Source organism: Rhinolophus sinicus, chromosome 1, assembly GCF_057876585.1.
Source record: "Rhinolophus sinicus isolate RSI-liver-muscle chromosome 1, RSI-T2T, whole genome shotgun sequence".
Classification (NCBI taxonomy): Eukaryota; Metazoa; Chordata; class Mammalia; order Chiroptera; family Rhinolophidae; genus Rhinolophus; species Rhinolophus sinicus.
The window spans coordinates 8290101-8308384 of NC_142501.1; the positions used below are offsets into that span (position 1 = coordinate 8290101).

The window sequence follows — 18284 nt, forward strand, 5'->3', positions numbered from 1 at the left end:
GGAAGTCTTTGATGCAGTCAAGGAGGGTGGGCCATTGAAACCCCAAACAAGGGCTGGTTTGGGGTGTCCTTCCCCAGCTCCTTCCCCCAGGGCCGAAACAGACAGAGGCAGCTGTGGGCCAGGCTGAGTCACAGTTGAGGGTTTATTGCCAGTGTTAGGAAGGATGGGGGGGTTCAGGTGGTTGGGGGGTTTCTGACTGGACACTGCAGGGCCATGAGTCAGAGGAGCAGTGCTGCTTTTCTGCCACCACAGGTGCCATCAGGCGTGATGTTCCCACATCCTGCCGCTGGCTAGTGCCTGAAAATGGGGGTCTACTCACAGGATGAGTGTCTTGGGGGACTGCCAAGAGTTAACCTGCACCAATAAGCCTTCTACCATGGAGGCCAGGGATTCCTTATTCCTTAGGGGAAAGGCCTCAAGCCTTGCCAGAGTAGCCACAGCTCAGAGTGGGGTGTCAGGCTGAGCCATTCTCAGTTTGGGGGGCTGGCCAACACATCTCAGCAGTTCTATGCTCCCAGCCCCTGTGGTGGGAACTGAGGGCGAGGGTGGAACACATACCCAGATGATCTGTGCCCTGGGGTCTTGGGGTACCTTCAGGACTGGGGATCCTAGACAGTCATTGACCACCTCATCCTGGGCATTTGAGCCCCCGTTTACTCACAGACTGCGTCTCCTAAGGGTTACTGTCCTGGCAGGCCCTCCCTTGAAACACCTCTCTCTCCCCCATCAGATGATATGCTCTGGAAGGGAGTGAGGGTGGGGGTGGAGGGGAGGCCCCCCAGGCCAGGCCAACCCCCACCCCAGAGTGAATGTACACAACACACATACCTTTAGGGACAGACAACACAGGGACCACAGCTCAGCCACTGGCTGGGGGGCCAGCGGGAGCCGCCGTCCCACGGCTTTGGGAAGAGGGTCCAGCAAGGGGGGGCTGCAGGGCTAGTGGCCTCCCAGGCTAAGGGCCATTCCTGTGGTGCCCAGCCTGGCCCTACCTGAGGGCCATGTCCGTCACTAGGTCCTCAGCAGCCATCATGGCTGGGCACTGGCAGAACAGCAGTAGGACTCTATCTAAGCTGGAGGAGACGCGTCCCCACCCCTCCACAGACCCACACTTCCTTGGGACGTGGAGGCAGCATGGCCCAGGGAGGAGATGCAGCCTCAGTTTGGGGTTCACAGAGCCATTGCCAGGCTGGTGACTGGGGACTGTGGCCAGCAACACGAGCCCCCAAACCGCCTTCTGCCCTCAGGCCCCTTTCCTGCCTCTTTAGTGTGTGCTGAGGGGAGGATAGGAAGGGAGGAAGGAAGAAAGGAAAGGAGGAAGGGAGGAAGGGCCGTGGCATGGAGGACAGGCCTGCCTACCCCCACCTTTAGCCCTCTTCCCATGCCAGAGGCTGGGAGGCACCCCTCAAAGTGCTCACTGGCCTGGCTTCTGAGGGTGGGATCCAGGCCACAGTGGGAGACTCCGGTCCAGGATGGGAGGTGTGCGTAACATGAGCAGGGCCTGGCCCGGGGGCCAGGGCCTCAGGCAAAGGCAGGGGAGCTAGCTTGTTCAGGCAGGGTCCCCCAATGCTTCCTGACTCCCAGCCCCAGGCCTGACGCAGGCCCTCAGAGGCTCAATGGACACACAGATGGGTGAGCAGGAGGGCGACAGGACCCTGTGCCCATGTGGCAGGGAGGGAAGGAAGGAGAGAGTGGACAAGCAGAGAAGGCAGGTCTGGTGGCCTCCCCCTTGGTCCAGCTTACACAATAGTCACAGGTCACGGGGCTGGATGGAGGCAAACGCTCATAGCCACAAGCACAGAGAGACACGTGCACACTGAGGCTGCCCAGTGGGGCACGGAGCCAGCTGCCACCCGTCCACCCTGGGGGGCTCGCCGCCCAGCCTAGGAGCCCACGACCTGGCCAGACCACGTCTCGTGGGGAGTGTGTGGGGCCAATTGGGTGAGCACCACCTCCACAGCCTGGAACTTCTGGTTCTTGGGCGGGATGGGACACATCTTATAGGTCACCTCGTCGCCCTCCACCGGCACGTACTCCCCCTCGATGCTGGTGGGCAGGAGAGGAGCGTCAGCCCAGCAGCAGGCCCCACTCCCCAGACACCCGCTGTGGCCTAGCCTTCTTAGAGCCTCAGCCGTCTAATCTGTAAAATGGGGATCATAAACGGTCCCCTCCTCTCTGTGTTGTTTGGGGATTGAGATGTGAAAGGGCGTGGGGAGGTCCCTAAAGCTTTACAGAAGCCTCTTAACCTCCTGATGCCAAGATAGGATCCCAGGGCCCAGCCAGTGGTTCCCGGGGCTCCTGTGGTCCGAGTACCCCCAGCCCACCTGGCCCCATCCCTCCTCCTCCCATGTATCCCCAGCCCCTATGAGAGGAGGAGGAGAAAGATGCCAGGAACGTGGACCTCAGCTAGTGAGGAGAGGCCTGGGGAGGCCCTCCTTGAGGCATGGCTAAGACACTGCAGCAGGGCCCAGCCAAGAACAGGAAGGTGGGACGGAGCGCCAGGGACAGGACTCACTCTGATACGTGCACGAAGATGTCCTCGGACCCGTTCTCGGGGGTGATGAAGCCGTGGCCCTGTGAGCGTGAGAACTGCTTACAGACGCCCTTGAACACGGGGCCAGCCGAGGCACGGGCTGTCCTGAGAATAGGGTAGGGGATTGGAGCTGTGGCCTGGGGCCCCCTCCCTGGACCCACACGGCCCTCCTGGGCCCTGCCTGCAGAGCCTGCCTCAGGGCTGTGGGGAAGCCTCCCCAGGCCAGAAACCACTGTTATGCTAGCTCAGTCCTCACCATCCCATTTGACAGATAAGCAGACTGAGGCCCAGAGAGGGGAACTGGCTCTTCCAGCGCGCACAGCAAGTGGGTCTCCTGACTCCCAGACAGTGCCCCTCAATATATAGCACCTTCCCCTCCTCACTGTCTCCTAAAGCAGTGGTATCCTATTCACTGGTTTGTCACGCACCCATTCATTCATTGTTTATTAAGCATCTGCTCTGTGCCTGGCCTTCGGTTGAACACAGGGTTACGATCAGCACTTGCATCAAAAAACTCCTTTGGCCAAGCCAACTCAGTCTCCCTGTGGCTCCCACAAAACTTCTCCCCCATTTGAGCCCCCCCAGTAACCGACCCCAAAGGCCCAGGGCTGGTCTCCATCCAGCTTGCCCACCCTACTCCAAAGAACAACCCCATGCCTCCATTTTGGCCCAGGCTGTTCCATCTTCCAACTTCCTCCTTTACCTGATGTGTCTTCCAATCCCAGCTAAGACATCATCTTCCCTAACGCCCAATGCTGGGGCCTCAGCCCCAACCCTGTCAAGGGCAGAGAATGATGGACAAATTCCCTCTAGATTGTATACAGCTTGTGGGCTGACACTTTGTCTTATTCATAACTGGATCCCCTTGGTCAGCAGCTCAATGAATCTTTGTAGAATGAATGAATGAATGAATGAATGAATGAATGAATGAATGAACACTAGCAGTTACTGGAAAGTCCATACCCAGCTCCCCTGTCCTAGGAGAGGACAACAGGGGTTAGAGAAGGACGAGGCTGGAGCCCTATCCTGGGGAAAGACCCCTGGGGCCTGGGCAAGAAGCAGGTACTCACGCTGAGTATGTCCTGGTCCGTTTGGTGGGCAGGGGACTGGGCAGGTCCCGAGATGAGACACCGCCCCGCTCCCAGACCCTGCTGCCCTCCCGGTGGAAGGGGAAGGTGGGCCAGACAGGGGACTTGGGGGAGTGGAGCGGGGGCACGACCGGGGGCGATGTGGACTCTGAAGTCATGGTGGGGCCAGCAGGAGAGCCTGGTGGGCTCCCGGGCACAGGGGCCGGTGACGGGCTTTGGCGTCCTTGCGGGCAGGGCCCGGCCTGGCCCTGCTCGGCGGCCTCACCAGCCACAGGCTCCGTCTGAAAAGAGAAGAGAGAGGTAGAGGTGAGTGTAGCCCAGGGTGGGCAGCTTCTGGACACGGCCCAAGTCTGGAGGGCTGGGCCTGCCTGCCACATCTCACAGCATCATCAAGCCACGCATGGCCCTTCCCTGACTCAGTGTCCTCACCAGAAAGACAAAACAGTCATATAATCTTGCTATGGGCTGTTGTGTTACCCTAAAATGTATATGTTGATGCCCCACTCCCCCCGCCCCCCCCCCCCACGCACTGTGTTGATATTTAGCGAGGGGCCTTTGGAAGGTAACTAGGTTCAGATGAGGTCAGCGGGCGGGGCCCCATGATGGTATTAGTGTCCTTAGAAGAGACCCTGGAGAGCTTGGTCCTTTTTCCCTGCCCTGTGAGGACACAGCAAGAGGGCTGTCTGCAAAGCAGAAGGGCTCTCACCACGACCAAACCCTGCTGGCACCTTGATCTTGGACTTCTAGTCTCCAAAACTGTGAGAATAAATGTCTGTCGTTTAAGCCCCACCGTCTGTGGTATTTTGTTGGTGGTCCAAGCTAAGACTAACCTCAAAGTCCTTCCAGTTTCAAGTTCAATTCTCTAACTCCGGGGGCCGGGTAAAGTGGTCAGCGATAGTCTGGAGTATCCAGAGAAAAGTTTAAGACTTCTCAGGAGTCTAGAGCCCAGGATGCCCCAAAACATCGCACGAATGGAACAGCAAGGAGTCATCTGTTCAACACCCATCACTGGAGCAGGTCTCCTGCCGCCGTTCAAGGTCACACAGCAAGTAGGATATTGCTGGGTCAAGATGATGAGCTGGCTCTGCCATCGCTGGGGGTGGACGTGCAGACTCCCTCCTTCCCAGCAGCCCCTCACATGTCCCCCTCCAGTCAGGAGAGCTGGAGGGGAGTGAGAATTACCCCTATGGACCCCTCATGGCCCCTCATGGCCCCCCAAAACCCCCTCAAGCTGATGTGGGGCTTTTCTCCCTGAGCCAGGAGGCAGGGATGGGCCAGCTTTGGCATTTTTATCCCCATTTTAGAGGGAAAGAAACAGAAGCTTCAGGATGGGAAGCAATCACATAAAAACTTGCACATGAATGTTCACGGCAGTGTTCTTCATAACAGCCAGAAAGTGGAAACAACCCAAAGGTCCATTAATGGGTAAAATGGATAAGCAAAACGGTACAGCTGTATAGTGGAATATTATTCAGCTGGAAAAAAAGAATAAAATACCGACACGTACTACAACATAGACGAACCTTGAAATCATTATGCTAGTGGAAGAAGTCTCACCAAAGACCACGCAGTGCATGATTCCATTCACGTGAAATGGCCAGAACAGGCCAGTCCGTAGAAACAGAAAGCAGATTAGTGGTTACAGGGGCGGGGGGAGGGTAAATGGAGAATGACTTCTAACGAGCACAGAGTTTCTTTTTGGGGTGATGAAAATGTTCTAACTTTGACTGTGGTGATGTCACACAACTCTGTGACTATGTCAAAAAGCACTGACTTGTCCACCTTTTAAGCAGGTGAATTAGTGGTACGGGAATTATATCCTAACGAAGCTGTTGCCAAAAAGGAAGACAGGCAGCAGGCCCCCCAAGAGGACACAGCCAGGAAAGCAGAGCTGCTGGGCCCTGCAGCACACTCCTCACCCCTACTCCACCTGGGTGTGGGTGGCAGGTGGTAGGGACAGACGCTCTGCCTCCCTCTCTCCAGGAAGCAAGGCGGCCCTGGCCTGCCCACTGCACAGTTTTCCCAGGCCTGGTAATTGCGCTTGGCGGTGACAGCCAGTGCTGGGAGGTCATAGGAGGTAGAGGGGAGAGGAGGTGAGGGAGGGGCAGAGGCAGCCCACAGTGGTTACCCTGGAGATGCAGCTGAGCTGGGCCGGGTTCTGGCCAGCCTGGCCTCCTCCCAACCCAAGGTCTAGTGAGCGTGGTTCCCATGTGTGGAAAGAGGGAAAGATACTGATTATGCAGGGTTAGCCTTGATAGGAGGGCAGCTCTCTTCCTTCCCCTCCCCAAAATGGGCTCCCCAAAATGGACCAGCAGTGTCCAGCCCCCACAGGACTCTGCGGAGGCTGCTTCCACGCTACATCTCTCACGCCAGGGGACGCCCTCAGAAGATAAGCCGTCAGTTGGCCTTGGGACAGAAGGGGCAGATGAGACAGCTTCCACGGTGCTACTCTGGCCTCTCCCCCTATCTCCTAACTCTTCTGGAAACTGGGATTACAAGACTCCCTCAGGTGAGAGCTCCTAGGAGGAGGAAATGGGATGGAATGTGGGAAGCACTGAGTAGGTGCTGGGTGAGAGGTTCTCCTCCCTGACAGGGCTGCTGAATTGGGCATGGAGGGGAGGGAGCGGGGGAAGGAGAGCCAAGCCCACCCTTCACTCTCCATTTTCCTGCCTCCTATCTCTCACCCACCCACTAGATCCCTGCCCCACGCTTCATAGCATCTCCTTTTGTTAAATTCCTACACCAGCCCCTTAAGGCTAGTGCTATTATTACCCCATTTTGCAGATGAGAAAACAGGCTCAGAAAGGCCAAGTCACTCACTCAAGGCCACACAGTAATTAATATGTGGGCCAGGACTTGAACCAGGGCAATCTGACGCTGCAGCCTGGAGTGGGAAGTCAGGAGACCTGGGTTCAGACCCTACATTGCTACTGACTTTTTCTGTGACCTTGGACAGTCTTTCCCTGTCTGGGCCCTGCCAGAGCCCTGGACTGGAAGGAGCTGCACAATGCTCAGCAGCCTAAGAGACCAGGGGAAAGGAAACAAAGGGATGCAGAGCAAGCCTCCAGTCCAGATCCTTTCTCCACAGCGTTGCTGTAGAAAAGCGTAAGTGAAGATGGGGCTTTTATTGTCTGAATGCCATACACAGTGCAAAAGTCTTTACAGAGATTCTTTTTCAACCTCCCAGTTGCCCTGAAATGTTGAAATAAGAATTGTTTCCATTTTACAGATGAGGAAGCTGACGATCAGAGAGGTTACGTGAGTTGTCCAAGGTCACACAGCAGGTTAAGTAACAGAACCCAGATTTGCCTGAAGGTGAACAGGACTCTTCCTGTGCAGATAAATTCTGTTTCTAGTTCAGCCAAGATGAGGCTGGAGTTGTCCTGAAACAACCTTCCCCGAGAAACTATTGGGGAAAATAAACTCCTCTAAGAGCAGAGAAACAGATGTGTTTGTAGAACATTTGTTTCAACTCAAGCAGACCTAAAGCCCAGCCCCCAAAGGCCTGAGTGTTCCTGTCTGGGGGCATCTCCTGCTCGGAATAATGCCCTTCAGAACTAGCGGTCAGGCTGAGAGGACAGCTGGGCGCCCAGACGGCCCGGGGTTGAATCCTGACTCTATCTCCAGTGCCCTAGCTGGGTGACCCTCCCTTCTTGAACCTCAGTTTCCTCACCTGTCAAACAGGGCTAATCAGAGCACCCTGTCGCAGCTGTGGAAGGAGCAGAGGAGCTGTCAGTGGGCAACTCTCTGGCCATGTGTTTTGGCTCTAACCCTCCAGCCAAGCTCCTCTTCATTTCCCTGCACAAAGGCCAAACTCCAGCTCACTAGTGATTCTGCAGATAAAAGGACCAGGATTTCAGGGCTGTTGGGAGATAACCTGAGGGAGGCCCTGGTGATGCAGTGTTATAGAGCCATGGGACTGTGACTCAGCCCTGTCAGCAGGTGACCGTGCTCTGGTGCTGAGGCTCCTCCAATTCTCAGCTCCCCCTAAAAGGACAGGGCAGGAAATGGCTGTCACAGCCCTCTCTTGACCATGCAAGTAACATCTCCTTTTGGGCATATCAGGGAAAACAAGCTGGCTCAACCCCCTGGTGCTGTGTGAGCTGGGGCAAGCACCTGCCCCTCTCTGGGCCTCAGTTTTCTCCACGGCTACATGAATTGCCACTGGCCCAGATGACTAATGAGGGTCAGTCCAACTGTCCTCTGAAGTTGTCAAAAACACATGCACAACTGAAAGAAAACCGAGTGCCAGGCAGTGAGACAACGCACACGTGAGGAGACAGCCGGCCCTTAGAGGGCCCTAAGTCCAGTGGGGGGACAGACAGATGACTAGAACACAATGTAGGGAGTTCTGATTCAAATCATGGCTACCACTATCGATTATCGACCATGTGCCAAGTAGGCTGCCAAGCCCTTTGCCCCACTTCCTCATTTAGTCCTCACAGCAACACTGCGATAATTACCATTATTATCCCCATTCTTCAGAAGAGTAAACTGAGGCTCAGAGAGGTGAAGAGACTTGCTAGGGTCACACAACTGGTCAAGAGCAGCACTTCCACACCCTGGAGATGTTTGGGGGGTGTAGGAACGTACCCGCTGGCAGGAGGAGGGGAGGGAGAAGCAGCAAATCCCTGAGTACTCCCACTCTCTCCTGGATGAGGAATGGCAAGGGGTGTGGAAAAACTGGGAAGGCAGGGTTGGAGCTCTGTTTATGGCTTTGTGCTGACTCAGACCATGACCTTGGGTGAGTCACTTGCCTACTCGGGCAAGCTTAAAAACAACTCCCCCTCAAAAAACTGTCCCAGCCTAAGCCCCCATTGTGGAGAAGAAGACGGGGAGGAAAGGATATGGTAGCCTAAAAATGGAAGGACAGAGAATACAGGATGACAGTGGAAAAGCTTTCTGAATGTTGGGGTCTGGTCTATGGTGGCCCCAAGAGGGAGAGGAAACAGCCTCAAGACCACCAGACAGAAGCTGGCACTTCCCCAGCCCCTCCCCCACCCCAGCCTCCCAGATGCTCCTTAAAATACATCAGCGCTGAAGCTGCTCCAGCAGCTGGAGGTGACCTAATTAAACCGGGTTCTTCTCCCCCACCACACACAGCCTCTCTGTGTGTGTGTGTGTGTGTGTGTGTGTGTGTGTGTGAGTGTAGGGGGGCTGCCCCAGCCAATACTCGAGTTTAATTGAAAGCGTTTAATTCTCCTCCTTGTCATGTGCCCACGCTACCCTAGGGGGCTGCTGTGATTAAGGCCTGGGGTTGTCCTTGGCGTCAGTGGGGGTGGGGATGCCAGATGGGTGCCTTGACAGCCACGCTTACATCCCAGCTCTGTTAGGCTGTGTGACCCTGGGCAAGTCACCTTCCCACTCAGAGTCCCCCTAAAGAGAGGCACAGACTGGTCAAAGTACCATGTAGAGTGGCTGAGCTTGAACTCAAATCAGCCTGACCCCGAAGCCCTTGACCTTTTCAGCGCACTGTGCCACTCATCCTGGTGACCATCATTTCACTGGTTTTGGGGTGGGAAAGAGCCCCTCACTGCTTTTTGCCCCCCATCTTGCTGCTATGCATGGACAAATGTCCAAACTGCCCCAAGCCCTCTTCCCACAGGGTCCGGGTGCCCTCTGCTGGTGCCACTCTTGGGGATCTACCTCCAGACCAGCCTGGAGGTGTCACCTCCCCACCAGCCAGCTGTGTGGGACCCCCTCAGCACCCCTTAGGGAGCCCCCCTCCTTGGCCAGCGGGAATCTGTGAACATTGCCCATCCATCTGTCTCCAGGCCAGGAAGATGCCTCTGTGGCCAAGCTGTGCTGACACCCGTCCTTTTTCTTGGAGGGTGGGGCTGACAGATCCTGAGGGGCGGGGCAGGTCTGGGAAAACAGGTGTTTTGGAAAAGACTTCAAGGAAACAGTAGGGCGAAGGCTGGAGGGAGGAAGCATCTATAATTTGGAGGACGCAGAGGCCTCTGGGATGGGGTCAGTTTTGGGGAACTGGCTCCCCATCTCCCAGGGGGCTGGAGATAGCCCCTTCCCAGGGAGAGGCCTCTACTGGAGCATATCCAGGCGGGCATGGTGCCAGGCTCTCAGAGGTTGCCCACCACCCACCGGGCGTACTTCCGCCTCCCTTCCCCCAGCCCAGCAGATGCAGCAGTTCACACTCTGTATTTATTATTGTTCTGGCTCTGCATCCCCCTCCCCTCTCCCTGGGAAGAGCCTGTAGGCTGGCAGCTTGGCAGGAGCCTGCTGTCTCCCCTGTGGGTGCCAGCATCACCCCTTACCTCTGCCTGGACTCCCTGTGCCAGGGTCAGGCCACTGAGGGACTCGGTGCAAGCCAAGGCTGCCCCCGTCCCTTCATCCCACTGCAAGGGGACCAGCAGCCTCTGCCTTGTCACCTTTGCCCTTACAGGGACTGCACCCCAGCAAAGGTGGAGGTCAGAGCCAGACCAGGCAGGGGAGACAAGTGCCCTTGGGAGAGGCAAAAGCTATGGGTATGGTGGCTCTGAAGGGAAAATAATAGAGTGGAGCCACCTCTCCAAGCCAATTAACACAATTATTCCCATCACACTGGAGAAGAAATACAGTCAGGATAAGACGGCTGCTCCAGATCCGACTGTCTGCCCATGACCATCCCTCCCCAGCCCCATTTGGATTCCCCTGGGAAAGGCCCATTAAGCTCCTGCTGCACTCTGGCGGGAGCTCGATCATTCTAGTCATTTCTCTCCCCCTGCTTCCCAGACAGGAGGCTGCAGCTTGGCAGGTGTCTGCTGTTCTCTGCCTCTTGAGCCAGACACAAGTCCCAGACATACACACACGCAGACACACGCGCTGTCTCACACGGAGCCACACAGCCTCAGCTTCCCTTGGGGGCCAGGCAGAGGGCGGGCGGGCCAGGTGGGCTCATCTACACATCCTTCTACATCCCCTCTGTAAACTGAACTGGGCTGGGCCAGTCCTGGGGGAGGTGCCCACTTTCCCAGCCCCCTCTCTTGCCCCCCATATCATACCTCCGTCCTTCACCCCTGCCGTAGCCAGTTTCTAGGGCTGGTGTGGCTTCAGGCCCCCATCTAGCCCCTTACCTCTCCTTGGCAGCTGAGGTCAGGGACTGCCTTCTGCAGCCGGCTTCAGCACTCTGCCTCTCGGGTGCTCAGAGCTGGGAGAAAGGATGGTCTGAAAGATGTGCTGTGTGTAAGACCGCGTGTTGTGCGTGCGCGTGCGTGTGTGTGTGTGTGTGTGTGTGTGTGCATGCGGCACCTCAGGCCCCTCACTCACTCACTCACACACGCCTTCCTCCTGACGTCAGGAAGACAGGAGGGAGGGACTGGGATGGGAATTTGTACTCCCTGCTTAAAGGGACACGGGGCCCAGACACTACCTCCCACGTCAGGCACGGGCTGGGTGAGAGAGTTAGCTGCGTCTCTCAGGGCCCTAAAGCTTCTTTTTTTGGAAAGTGGCTTTTATTGCCAGGCCAGGGTATAATTTGCCCTGCCAGGTGGGAGTAGCTGCTGAGGAATGCAGGGGAGGAAGAGCTGGGGACAGCCTGCATTCCTGGCAATTAGAGAGCAAGTGGGGTGGTGACTGAGTTCATGAGTGTGTGTGAATGTACTTGGGGGATGCAGGAATGGGGGTGAGTCCGGGAGAATGGAGGCCACATCAGAAAGGGTCCTACCCAGAGGGTGTTCCACACAAGGGTGGGCTGAGTCAGGTTCCCAGGGACCCTCAGAGTGTCCCCTGCCCTCCATTAGCACTGACATTGTACTCAGGTCTGTCCCTCACTTGGCTCTGAGATCCTTGTGCATGAATGAACTTGGGTAAGTCACAAGATGTCATGTCTTTCTCTGTCTCGTCCACAGTAGACCCCTGAGATATTTCTACTGAATTGAAGAGGACTCTAAGAGAGTGATTTAAGCTTGCTACACACACACACACACACACACACACACACACACACACGCACGCGCGCGCGCGCGCGCACACACACACATACACAGGCCTGGGAGTCTCTTAGGCTGGACAATCACCTCTCCTGGAGAGAGCCCAGGTTTCACAACAGACAAGACCGGATGTGAATCTCAGCTCTAGCATTTCCACACTGTGATCTTGGGCAAGTCTCTTACGACTCTGACCCTCCACAACCTCGTCTGTAAAAGAGGGAAGAGAGGGCTGCTGGAGGTACAAGTGTAATACGTGTATAAGCCCCAGGCTGTCTGGAGGAGGTCTCCACAAAGGGATTTCTCCTTCTTCTGGTTCCTTCTTCTCAACCTCAGCTTGGAAAGAAGGAAGGCTTTCCCTCAGATACCCTCAGTACTAGTGAGGCAGGCTGGCATTTTTAAAAGAAGTCTTATTAAAATGCAAAGGAGGGGAGAGTTAAAAAAGAGACAATCAAAAAAAGATACAAATAACGAATAAAAATAGCACGTAAGATACATTGAGGGCATCCCACCTGTGAGGCAACCTGCTTTGCCCTAATTTAAAACTCACAAGCGTCCAATACTTGATCACCATCCTCCCTATTTGCTGGTGAGGAAAAGAGTCTCAGACAAGAGAAGTCACGCCTGCGTTCATTGTCTGGTTAGAGGGGTATTTGAATCCAGGGCATCCAACGCCCCCACAAACCCTTTAAACCTTCCTTTTCCTTCTATGGCCACCTCTCTTTCAAAGATAATAACAGTTTTCAAAGTGCCCTTGCAGACATCGTCTCATCTGCTTCTTATAACAAGTCTGTGAGGTCTACCTGGATGAGGAAACCGGCTGGGAGAGGTGGTGGGGTTCCACCGAGTCACCTGGCTCAGAAGTGACTGAGTGACGGAGCATGGACCTGAGCCCCAGGCTCCAAACCCCTGATTTTCACACTCGGGTAGAAGGTCTGGGCTGTGGGGGACACCTGCGATTTTCCCTGCCCACCACCCACTACCCCCTCTGCTGGGAGCTGCCTCCGGGCGCTCACCTGGGGAGTCTCTTCTCCTCTCTCATGGTCCACAGGACCCCTGGCCCAGGCCCAGCTGGTCAGAACCGGTACCAGTACTTGGGCTGGAATCTCAATGCCAAGGCCAGCTCTTCTACCCATGGCTCCTGAGCTGGTGGAGCATTGGCTGTTGGTGACCTAGGGATGAATTACCAACGGATAGGCCAGCAGAGGGGAGTGGCCAGGGAGGACTTCTCTGAGGTGATGATGTTTAAGCTGAGTCCTGAGTGACAAGAAGGAGCCAGCCTTGCCAGAATCTAGAGAGAAAACATTGTGATAAAGGGGGGTGGGGGGATTGGTTGGAAGGTTCTCAGAGAGGGGTGAGTTTTGGTGTGCCAGAGGAAGAGGAAGGAGGCTGTTGTGGCCGGAGGGAGTAGGGAAGGGAGAGGTAGCATATGAGACTGAAGACCAGGAGGCAGGGAAGGCCAGTTCTGCAGAGGCTGAGGCTTGGTCGGCTGTGAATGAGTCCAGGGCACGGATAGGACCTGCCCCCCTTTCACTCCAGCCTCCGTTCTCTGAGGCCCCAGCTGGCCGGCTGGTGAACATGTGCTGGGGCTGCCAGGCAGCCGATAGCCATGAATGAAGGAGGCTGGGCCGAGGTTTGAAGTAGTGTTATGATTATTCTCGACAGTGAGGAGAGGGCACAGCTGTTCATTCAGGAAACGAGCAGACCGTGGTGGCACCACCTACCCACCCACCAGCAGCTGAGGAACAAAGAAATAGTCTGCTTCCAACCAGGGTCTCTGTGTGGAGGCTATTTTTTGTGAAAAGCTGAGAATTCAAAAGCTCATCTCCTAGAAAGCCTCCCTCGTCTTGGAGAAGCTAAAGAGATGGATCAGAGCTGAGCAGCCCCTGAATACCACTGATTACATGTGAATTATAATTCCTACTCTGTTATTGACTGTCAGCCCACCAATGGGGGCCAGTCCTGGACCACCATGGCTTTGAATTCACAATTCTCTTTATGGTATATAGATTCCTAAGGTGTTGGTGCCACTTGACAGATGTGGCAATTCAGGCACAGAGATGTTAAGAAACTTGCCCAGCACCACACAGCTGCTAATGGCGCTGGGATGAAAATGCAGCAATTCTGGCTTCCTTGCACTCTTACTCTTATCCTTTCTGCTACAGCACACTGCCTTTGAAATGTCTTTTCAATTCCCTGGGTGCCCCTCCCCTCCCCTGCGGCCCTCATCTCCAGCCTGCATGAAGGATTTTGCCTAGTAAGTTAGAGTGGTCCTTTCTTCTCTCCCTGCCCCCTAGCTGTCTTCTCCAATCCGATTACTGCCCTTTTGCCAGAGAAGGTCTTTTTCTGCAGCTCTAACCACGTCATCTGTTCATTTATTTATGCATGTGACAATATTTATTGACTACTTACTATGTGCCAGATGGTCTAGGCTCGAATACAGCAGTGAACAAGACGGACACACTCCTTGAGTTTATAAAGCGCATGTCTCATCTAGGAAGAGACATAATACCAAGTACACAAACAAATAAATGTATAATCACACATTTAAAGACAACAAACAAGCAGGGTGAGATCAAGGAGACTAGCAGGGCTGCGTCCGTCTGCTAAGATAGAGGGAGGGCTAAGAGAAGAGCTCTGAGAAGGGGCCCTGTAAGCTAAGCCCAAAGAGTGAGAAGGAGCCAGCCTTGTAATAAGCAGGGAAGAGAGTTTCCCAAAGAGGGAACAGCATGAGTGAACTCCTAGAGGCAGGTAAGAACTCTGCATTTCAAGGAACTTGAGGTCACTGATGTGGCTGGAGCAGGGAATGAAAAGGGCAGGGGCCACATCGTGTAGGGTTGGGGGGCCTGGCAACATCTGAAATGAGATGGGGGGTGCAACGTGCCCTGCCTTTAGTGTCGCTGGCAGCCTGGCAGCCTCGTCCAGGGTAATAATCAGTGTGGACAGGAGGAGGACAGAGCACAGAGGGGTCCCCTTGCCTGGGTCCTGGGGCAGGAGCCTGCCCTCTGGCCCATGGATAAGGGTCTCCTTGTGTTGTAGCTGCTTGGATCCCCTTAAGCCACTGAGAGGAGCTCTCTGTGATGGGGTGAGGGGGTTCTTGGCCCACAGCCAGCCTCTCCTATCCCCTGCCCTCAGGACCTGAGACTGGAGCAGCCAGGCTGACCCCCAGCAGATAAAGGGCTGGGATGGGCTATGAGCCTGGCCTCCTTCAGCCATCTGTCCACCCACGCACACTCCTAAACATCCTGGGCCCTGGGTCTCCAGCCTTCTCAACACCTGGAGCTTACCTCTATCCTCACCTTCTGAGAGAGGCCGTCGCTGATCGTCCTGGCTACGGCAGCCGTCCTGGTCACGCGCTATCATATTATCCATGAGATAGTTCTTGATGGTGCCTGAAATGATCTCCCAAATCTGTTTCCTGTTGGTCCCCCTCCCCTACACGGGGCCTTATGCACAGTAGCCCCAACAAATACCTGTTGACTTTCTGCCCTTTGTTTTGGCTCAAGCCAGACTAGAGAGTGACATCCTGGGACCCTTCATTTAGGTCCCTTCTAGAATCATCGTTCGTAATGGCACTTCAGCTGTGCTTTTGCCTCTATGGAGGAGCATTTTAAAAGTGCCCAAATGAGAACAATTCCTGGGCCTGTTCAGACACTGTCAAGGGCATCCTTCCATTCCTCAGAGGCTTCATTCCGTGAGAACCTGGAGAAAAATCTTCTGAGAGCTGAGAATCAAGGAAATCTGGATGTACCCCGAACACCTGGTTAGTTTCCATATTGGAAATTGGAACGCTTAGAGCCAAATTCTTCTTCTACTACCGTTAAGTTTACAGGACCACTCATATCTCAGGGCAAATCTTTTCTTTTCATCCTTTCTTTTAATCATCCAAGAAATATTTATCCTGAGCTTATTGTGTGCCTGGCCCCGGGGAATCAACAGTGAACAGAACTGACAACACCCCTGTCTCCATGGCGCTCACAGTCAAGCAGAGGGAGAGGCAATAAAGCAACCTAAGTAGCTATGTCATATGTCAGAAGGCAATAAATGCTAGGCCGCCCACATTTAGAGGTGGGGAGAGGAGTCTGTGAGGTGGGAGGAGAACCTGGGGAGCGTGGGCTCCTACAAGCCACGTGGAAACCGCGTGTGAAGAAGGAGGGAGTGAGCAGTGGGGCCAAATGCTGACCACGAGGACTGAGAATTTCCACTGGACTGGAAACGTGGAGGAGGCCATTAGTGACCTTGAGAAAGCAGTTTGCGTTGACAGGTAGGGCCCCACACCTGACTGGAGCAGGTTGAAGAGAGGACAAGAGGATTTGGAAATAGCAAGCGCAGATGACTCCTTCAAGCGGTTTTGCTGGTTAAAGGGAGTAAAATATGGGGCACGAGCTGGAGGAAAAGGGGGACGAAAGACGATTTTTTAAAAAGGTGTGAAAACTCTGAATTGCTTTTTTAATTTAAATTTTATTCATTTTTGAATAGGTAATATATTCCCATGATCCCAAACATCAAAGATTCCAAATTGTGTTTGGTTAAAAATTCTTCCTTCTACCAGTGTCCCTTTCCCACCCCTCACCCTGGAGACAACCTCTCACAGAGCACGTACGTGCCCACAAACACACACACACACACACCAACACCATCCCCAACACACACACACACATTATTTTTCTCCCTTTTTGACACAAATGGTAACATCCTGTACACGCTGCTCTGTGCCTCACATTTTGATACTTAACAAACATGTCCTGAATATCATTCTACATCAATACACAAAGAGCTTTCTCATTCTTTTTATGGCTTCATAGTGATATACTGTATATTTTTTTTATCCAGTCCCCCACTGATGGACAATCGTTTGAGCTCAGTTCTATTATTATCTTCATTTTACAGAGTGGCCGCTGAGGCACTGAGAGGTCCATTGGCTTCCTCACGGAGGCTCAGCCCCCGTGCTGTGGCGTGGGAACTCCAGGCGCTTAACCACACTTGACTCTCCGCCTCCTCCTGGATTAGTTTCCTTGTTTCTCCCTCACTCCTACACTCTTAGCAATTATTTTGCTATCCTTTTGTTCATGTGAATAACACATTTACAAGCCCTGACCATTTGCCAAGCACAGGGCTAGGCCCAGAGGATGTGAAGGGATATGACAGAGAAGTCCTCTGCCGCCAAGGAACTTGCAGACTAAATAAGTCTTTGTGTGTTTTTCTAAGCCACCTCCAATCTTTTATGGAATGACGCAGAGAATTAATGAAGCCTAGTCCCTGTTTTTAGTAATGAGGAAACCAAACGTGCCAACAAATCACTGTTGCAATCCTGTGAGCTGAACACCATTAGAAAAGCCTGGGAACCCCAAACACTGAGCTGTGTGATTCTGGCCCCATCCCCCAGTCTGGCCCTCCTCCAGTTTCCCTTCTCTGTTAAAGGTTCACCACCCAGCCAGTGGCTAAAGCCCTCAGGCATTGGCTTCTCTTACTTCCATGCCCAGGTATTCCACCCTATCGGTGAGACCACCCCCTGAACGCCTCTGGACTCTGCCCGACTTCACTATCCAGGGCTACCAGACTTGCTAGGGGTCTTCTCTTACAGGGTCACCCAATAACTTCCTCCCTGGTCTTCTTGTCTCCACTCCAGCCCCTTCCCATCCACTGTCCATCTAGCTGATGTGTCACTGTGTCATTTCTGGTTCTAACCTTCTAAGGCTTCCCTTTGCTGCCCTTGAGCTAATGTCTTGGCGAAACAGCCCAGAGATTAAGATTGTGGGCTCTGGAGCTTGACTCCTACTTGAATCCCACTTACCAGCTGTGTGATTTTTTTTTTAGTTGTGGAGGGCACAGCTCAGCTCCAGATCCAGTTGCCATTGCTAGTTGCAGGGGGTGTAGCCCACCATCCCTTGTGGGAGTCGAACCATCAACCTTGTGGTTGAGAGCACACACTCCAACCAACTGAGCCATCTGGCCACCTGGGAGCTCAGTGGCAGCTCATCGAGTTTCATTCTAGTTGTGGAGGGCACAGATCGCTGGCCCATGTGGGAATCGAACCGGCAGCCCTGTTGCCCCGAGTTCACACTCTAACCAACTGAGCCACCCATCCGCCCCCAGCTGTGTGATCTTGAATGATGTACTTAACTTCTCTGCCTTTGATAAGGCAAAATGAGATAATGAGATAAACGAGAATCATTTGATAATGAGATAAATTAGATAATGATAATGATAGCCCCTACCTTTTACAGCAGTTGTGAGAATTAAAAGTTAATGAATCTTATAATGATAAGGCTTTTGTGATTTCCTGAGAGCATTAAATTCTTTTTCTCTCTGTTCTTCCTCCAACCCCTCTGAGCTGAACTTGGCCCAGGAGCCCATTTCTTCCCCACTGAATCTCCAACAGCTGGATACACAGTATGTTGAATGAAAGAAAGAATGAGAAAGCCATTGCATTTGGGTTCTAATGGATGCATAGGAGTTTTCCAGGTAAAGAAATGATGGAGGCAGGGCTATTAAAGGGCTTGTTCCATCCTTGGGGCTGGAGGCTCCCAGTGCCTGGAGGACAGGGAGGTGGTGAGGCTGGAGAAGAAGACTGGGTTCAGTCCAGACCCTCTGTGTGGGCAAAGGATATTCATGAAGGGAAGGCTTTTCTGACAGAGTGGCTGTTGCTTGCAGGAGAGACTGAGGCCAGGGTATGTGGCTAAGCTCCAGGGGAGCAACGAAAAGGCCTGAACTAGGGCAGTAGCTGTGGGAATACAATGA

At 53.9% G+C, this 18284-nt stretch overlaps 1 protein-coding gene and 1 long non-coding RNA gene across 4 annotated transcripts; one reads left to right on the forward strand and one right to left on the reverse strand.

The window, feature by feature from the left end:
* Positions 1 to 124: 124 nt before the first annotated feature.
* CSDC2 (cold shock domain containing C2) lies at positions 125 to 10907 on the reverse strand. Of its 3 annotated transcripts, XM_019734570.3 has the most exons (5): positions 10692 to 10907; positions 4452 to 4520; positions 3604 to 3902; positions 2516 to 2638; positions 125 to 2046 (listed from the first exon to the last, which is right to left on the reverse strand). In XM_019734570.3, exons 3-5 carry the CDS (start codon positions 3777 to 3779, stop codon positions 1884 to 1886), a joined length of 462 nt encoding a protein of 153 aa, XP_019590129.1. In that variant the 5' UTR covers positions 3780 to 3902; positions 4452 to 4520; positions 10692 to 10907; the 3' UTR covers positions 125 to 1883. The 3 variants fall into 3 exon arrangements, with proteins under 3 accessions (XP_019590129.1, XP_019590128.1, XP_088652392.1); XM_019734569.3 differs by lacking the exon at positions 4452 to 4520; XM_088796266.1 differs by lacking the exons at positions 4452 to 4520; positions 10692 to 10907 and adding an exon at positions 7295 to 7447.
* On the forward strand, positions 4904 to 7229 carry LOC141568850 (uncharacterized). The gene is made up of 3 exons (XR_012492082.2): positions 4904 to 6130; positions 6578 to 6726; positions 6851 to 7229. It is a non-coding gene; the product is annotated as an uncharacterized LOC141568850 (long non-coding RNA).
* Positions 10908 to 18284: the final 7377 nt, after the last annotated feature.

What these genes read in the sequence shown, in the direction of transcription:
- CSDC2 (XM_019734569.3), bottom strand. Translation starts at nt 3,779, where the DNA reads ATGACTTCAGAGTCCACATCGCCCCCGGTCGTGCCCCCGCTCCACTCC. An exon ending in CGGACCAGGACATACTCAGC is followed by an intron (nt 2,639 to 3,603) that starts GTGAGTACCTGC and finishes CCCTATTCTCAG; the next exon opens with GACAGCCCGTGCCTCGGCTG. An exon ending in ATCTTCGTGCACGTATCAGA is followed by an intron (nt 2,047 to 2,515) that starts GTGAGTCCTGTC and finishes CCTGCCCACCAG; the next exon opens with CATCGAGGGGGAGTACGTGC.